Source organism: Helianthus annuus, chromosome 3, assembly GCF_002127325.2.
Source record: "Helianthus annuus cultivar XRQ/B chromosome 3, HanXRQr2.0-SUNRISE, whole genome shotgun sequence".
NCBI classification, from domain to species: domain Eukaryota; kingdom Viridiplantae; phylum Streptophyta; class Magnoliopsida; order Asterales; family Asteraceae; genus Helianthus; species Helianthus annuus.
Window position 1 is genome coordinate 110496654 of NC_035435.2, and position 6403 is coordinate 110503056.

Consider the following 6403-nt stretch of genomic DNA (forward strand, 5'->3'; position numbering starts at 1 on the left):
CCTCCATGACATCCTTGTTACCGTTCTCATTTGCCTTCGGAACCTCATCATCGTTGCTGATATCTTCGTCGGGCTCTACAGAAACCGCCGGAACCCTATCATTGATGCGAGTATCCTCATCATGTTCTCTGTCATCTTCAACCTGTCGGTCCTCTTCTGCCACGTTAAGGTTCTGTGATGATGAATCCGCAGAAACAGTTTCCCCATCTTTATCCAAAGTAGTATTCAATTCGGTCTCTAATTGTTGCCCGATACTCAAGCCCAAAAGGGCATTAAGCCCAAATCGGTCTAGTCCATTTGGGTCTATATCCAATCTTGGTCTTTTCCTAGTAGTGGGCCTATCATCCACTGAAATTAACTTGGGCTGTCTAGTAACCACTCGACCTGAACCCACCTTTTTTATAACCTTCCTATTATTCTTTTGTGAGGGGCCATCTTCTCTTACCACAGCATCCCTTTCCAAGACATCATCCCCATAATATACGTAAGTTTCCTTATGCAGACCATCTGTATCTTTTACAATCTTTGGAAAAATCGAAATTCCAGAGTACACTGATTGATTTTCTATAATCCCTTCCATAATTACTGACTGATCTTTCGGTCTTTCCAAATCCCTCAACGGAGCAACTCCGGGCAGGATTCCGTCCGCCTGCGATCGACCTTGGTTACCCTGCTCGGCTTTTTCCGATGATTGAGAGTGGACTTTACTGTTCTGATCCTCCTCTACTCCACTATTTTTACTCAGAAATTCCGGTTCCCAATCCCCGATATGTTCCTCCACCCAAACTCTGTATCTACGACCCTTCCACTGGATCACCACTTCCTCTTGTATCCTCTTCCCTTCCGACACCAGCACCCCGACATAGTCATAAGACAAATCCGAGTCCCATACCCCATGTTTACCACCCTGTATGATTTTACCGAATTTTTCACCTATACCATTTAACACTTCATTCTGAAGGAGGTGAAGCGGGATTCCTTGTATCCTTAACCATGCAATCCTCTCGAACGGGAGCGATTGGCCGGACCATTTTTCTACAGATTGAAATATTTCACTCTTATCTTTTGATAAAAGACAAAAGCGATCGACCTCTTCACTGCAATTAAACGAAACCATGATTGACCTCCCACCCACATACTGTATCACCCCTGCCCCTGCCATCAAATCACTAATTGTATTTCCTGCTTCCTTTAAGGCCTTGAGATCCTTCATAACTGCGATCACCGCCTTGCCAAAACCATGTTCATTGATTTTAAAATCCTCCTGAATCAAAAAAGTTTTCTCCCCCTTACCGTCTGAATTCCTACCCAGCATCACATCTTTAAACGACCTCCTTCCAGCAAAAGGATCTCGGGTAACTTCCTTCACTGCTGCCGAATACCAGTCGCTCCCATCATCCTCCCCGGGAACTGCCTCTCCGGTTTACGATCATCGATTTCCCCTTCCTCTAACGTGAATCTGGCTACATTAAAACCAAGTTTATAATCTCCCAACCTAATATCGGACAGTGTTTTCGCCAATTCCCCCGTGTTTTTTACATCCAATAAAGAAACAAATCCAAACCGATTCCCCTTCTTGTCCCTCTTCCTTGCTATGTAGATGTCATAGATCTCTGCATGCCTTCTTACCACCCCTGCTAAATCATTCCCACTGCAACGGTCTGGGAGATTGGATACAAAGAATTTTGTTAACCTTTTTTGAATATTCGCCGGAATGGATTTCCGGTGATCGCCCATCATGCCTCCGTTTAAATACAAGTAATATTATCCTTTGCTATACAAATCGATAGAGAAAAAAAAAACAGGTTTCATTGAGAGATAGGTCGCTGCTTGGACGGCATTGGCAAATATTTTGTAATTTGCAATATAAACATCTAGTTTGGGATTGTTTGACTTTTGTAGTTAACATAACAAAATTGGCTTTGAATTTCACCTCAGTACTCTAATAATATTATTTTTAATTGCATACAGCCTCTCATCACCGCATCACAACAAAGGAGCTCATATATATGTATATATTGCGCAAAACTTACAATTAGAGATGAAAGGTAGCCTACTGATGATTTTGACCTGTTGACTAAGTGAGGATAGTTTCTGTATAACTAAAAAGGTTTGAAACTGCAGATGGAGTTAAATAAATTTTACTATTTCATGTTCACGAGTCTAGGATAAAAATATCAAATGATTTTGATGAACATGAGTCCGGGTCATGTTCATGGGTTTTGTTCAGAATGTCAAGTTATAATGTTGACTCTTTTACTAAAGCGATAACTTGGACCGGTTCACTAAAATGGTATTTTGATCGGTTCACAGATTGGTAAGTTGTTCACTGCAAATGATAATACTGAACCATTTTGATCTAATATGGCTCACGAAGACACAATATAACCCTGTTAAGACCCGATATGACCTAATAAAGTTTATCATGGTCCATTAAGAGCCAACATGATTCATGACTATAACGACCACCATGGTCCATTAAAAACATATTATGACCAAATAAAGCCCACAATGATCCATTAATGCATCATAACTATTAAGGCCTAATAAGGTCCATTATTTTTTTATTAGAACGGTGAACTTCATGTATAGGGTTACCACACTCTCTAAATCGGAGAGCCCGTATTGCCCCACTCTAGTCAGGATGTGTTTTCTTAACCGGACCCACGTTGGCTTCAAAATTTGGCTTTTTTTGGGCGTTCCCCCGGGAAACCATACCGCTGGCTAACACTTGACAGTCGTTGTGCCACCACAAGAGCAGAATCTCTGGCGTAACACACGGTGGGACAAACACCCGGTTAGGCTCGGGAATCGAACTAACAACCTCATACAAGGTCTAGTTCAAATCTTTCATTGCCTATATCCACCCCATATGACAAAAGTAAGAATTGAACTTGAGTCTCCATTGAAAAACCTAAGCCTATTATTTTTGAAATGCTTATTTTTTTCCTTTTTTTTTTTTTTTGTTTTATTCCAAGTAATAGTGACGGCTCCTCTCTTGACATGTTACTGGGTTTTCCTTTAATTCCACCGGTACAAGCTCACTGAATACAATATGGGCTTATGTTAAATTTCAACCCAAGTCATGCAATTGTGATTCCATCATTTTGCACAGCTTCCCGATGTTTGCTTGTTTTAATCTAATGAAAGCTAGTCAATAGCCCCCGGCGTTACGGGGATGTGGTGTAAAATCACTGCAGAGAGGCAGCGTAAAACAATTGTAAGTAGCAATCGAACAACGATCAAAATAATATAAAAATAAGAATTCTAACACTAAGTGACTCATGTAACGTGACACATAGACGAAGTAGAATTTATACGACACATATTAGAAAATCGAGGGGGTAAGAAAAAATCTGACGCATCAAATGTGACCACTAAACACCGTACTAAGTAGCCACAGAACGACGATCATATCTGAGAAAAAGCCTAAAGAAAAACTAATAAAAAAACTTAACTTATTTTAACTTTTGTGGAAAAGTTATAAAAATCAAAAGTTTTATAATGAAAAACATTAAAGTTTACAAAAAAAAAATAATAATAATAAACCCATAAAAGACAAAATAGACACTATTCCTCATATATGTTATGGATTAATATATATATAAATTATTTATGCTCAGGCTAGTACATAAAATTACAGACTAAAGAACTTTTTTTTTAAAGGCCAACAAAATTTTTATTCACCAACCTATCAAGTTGCAAACACCACATTTACATCCACCAAACATGGAACAAAGAAACATAACAAAGATTACATAAAGCATTAAAGGAAAGAAACAGGCTAAAGACTCCTCTCTCTTCACCACTTCATTTATTTTTCTTTAAATTATTTATTATTTCATTAATAAAAAAAAGAATACAAAGTTATCTTCTTTACTTGTTTAGTAATTCATATAATTTAGTTTGCTATACGATTTCCACTTGATATAACTGTTGTCAAAAATTTTATTGTTTTTTAAAATATAACTTAGTTAATATTATATTTCTATAATGTAATGATATACTTTTACAAAGATAACTAGATTTAAAAAAAATCCTTTTAAAAAGATAAAAAAAACAACAAGGGTCGTTAAATCCGTTATATAACAATTACACTAATATAAAAAAAGTTTAAGAATAAATTATTGATAGTCTAGTGACTGTAAAATAAAAATTTGTTACGACTCCCGGTTGAAATGTTTTGGTTCCGTCACTAAAATGTGAATTTGTAGGCAATCAAGTCATCACGCAAAAGTAAGTCTGCATCCAAAGTTCTCTTACTTGTTGAATTCATATTTTCTTGACCTTCATTACGTGGAGATGTAGATAAATTGCCCAAGGTAAGTCAATATGGTTAGGAGTCAAGTGATGACAGCTGGTTGGGAAGGTTTTAAGTGTCTCGAACAAAATCAAAATGTGTTCTAACAAGTATATGCCAGATGATCTGAGTTCAGCATAGCTTACGCTGGCAACAATTGCTTCGCCACAACTTTTTTGTTTTACGTTGCATTGTACGCTAGGTCCTTACGTCGACCATCGACCTGGCGTAGTCTACGCCGAAGAGATTTTCTTGGTGATTTGGTTTGTAATAATAAAAAAATAAATTTGATATTTTGTGTGTATATGAGTAATACTAATGCTTGTTGTGTGTATTTGAGCTTCGGTAAAGCTCCAATTTATTGAGTTTGTGAGTAAGAAGTCTCGGGCCCTGGTCAAGCAAACATCTTTTACAAGACAAGTGAAGGATCTTAAAGAAAGATATTTATGATAACAATGATGTATATATTAAAGAAAGATATTTAGGTAAAGCTCCCATTTATGATAAGTTGGTTATTATAACAATGATGTATATATGTACTTTATGTTAATTTTATATTAAAGAAAGATATTTGTGGCAGCCGCACATGTTCATGTTATTTTCTCTTTGTTATTTACATTTTTACGATTTTCAATAGTGACAAATAACAAGAAACTTCGAAACAATCATGAGTGTGTGATAGGAAAAAATAAAATAAGACAGGGAGTAACATAATAACATATTTAAACTCTTAAGTAACATTCCAAAGCACAGTTTCTAAGCTCCTAAAACCATTTTAAGTTACGTCAATAATAATGAAACACCACATTTTTGCTACGGATAACATTCTATTCAATTACCGACTAATGGTTGTGGCTAGGGGTGCAACCCTCAACCATGCTATGAACCGAGCCCGACAACCCTGCCTGACGTTACACCTTGCGGCTGCCTTGCGAGCGGCCCCTCTTCCTTTTCACAACCTCTGACCCCGGTCCAAATGGTTGTGGTTGCTCGGTGATTTTTGTTAGTAACAACTTCCCTTCACTTCTCACAAACTTGATCACACATTCATCTCCCTCCGATAAACCATTTTCTCGCTGAAAAGCACCCCATCCGGTCGCCGAATAGTACCTTTTCGTATCATGTGATATCTCAACCCGCAAACTAACTTGCCATTCTTCTCCGTTAACATTCTTCATCGCCATGGTTCCTTCTACTTCCATTCCCGCCAACTTAGCAAAATCCACCGGGAATCGCTAACAGTACCAACACGCAAGCAAACATGTAAAATTCATATAACCAAGTATTATTTTGTAACAACTAATAAATCTTACCAGCATGTTTGTGTAGGTTTTAGTGATAATAAACGTAAAGTAAGGATCATCGCCTTCGCGTTGGTCATCAACTTCAATAACATGTTCTACTTTTGGTGGTAGAACTTTTTCACACCCATTTGGATTATGGATTGACATTCTTAAGGTAGATTGATCAAGGGGCTGAAAGTAGAGAAAATCACCATGACCCAACTTGATACCTTGAACCACATTGTGCCATCCATTGGCAAAACAGTAACTACCATTGATTTCTTTTATCTTCAATCTCCACCAGTACCCTCCATTTGCAGATACAATCACTGGGCCTTCTCGGATTTTGTTCTCCAAATGCCTGCTGACAACATCAGGTGGCAATGGCTGCAATATAATGTAACTATTTTGTAAATGGACAAAAGTTACAGGAAGAAAAGTAAAAATGAAAAACTGTGAGTGTGTGATTTGAGAAGATGAGTACCAGGTGAAGGGCGGATGGGTCGAGCAGGATCACGAAGAATGAAGGAACCATTTGCAGGGATGGATAGATACTTCAAAACCGTAAAGAAAGAGGAGATATATGAATATGTAAAGCAGTACTTTGAATGATTTATGTGTATGTATATAACTTATTGAATAAAAAAACTCTTGTTTCTCATATATCATGTGTGTGCATATGAACAACAGAACAAAGAATGACATGGCTTTATATCATCTAGTGTGACATAATATGTGACATCTCAGTTTAGGTCATAATTAAACTTTATATGATGGATCTAACATACTGTATTAACATTACCAATGTTCACATCATAAT

General features: G+C 37.2%; 1 protein-coding gene across 1 annotated transcript; it reads right to left on the reverse strand.

Annotated features, from left to right (window-relative positions):
• Positions 1 to 5211: 5211 nt before the first annotated feature.
• Positions 5212 to 6118, reverse strand: LOC110869683. Its single transcript, XM_022118917.1, has 3 exons — positions 6068 to 6118; positions 5614 to 5970; positions 5212 to 5535 (listed from the first exon to the last, which is right to left on the reverse strand). The coding sequence occupies exons 1-3, from the start codon at positions 6116 to 6118 to the stop codon at positions 5212 to 5214; spliced, it is 732 nt and encodes a 243-aa protein (XP_021974609.1).
• Positions 6119 to 6403: the final 285 nt, after the last annotated feature.

Bases quoted from the DNA above. Each gene is read 5' to 3' on its own strand.
- LOC110869683 (XM_022118917.1), bottom strand. From the start codon at position 6,118: ATGGTTCCTTCATTCTTCGTGATCCTGCTCGACCCATCCGCCCTTCAC. The intron at 5,971-6,067 runs GTACTCATCTTC...ATTATATTGCAG, and splicing joins ACCCATCCGCCCTTCACCTG to CCATTGCCACCTGATGTTGT. The intron at 5,536-5,613 runs GTAAGATTTATT...TGGTACTGTTAG, and splicing joins AAACCTACACAAACATGCTG to CGATTCCCGGTGGATTTTGC.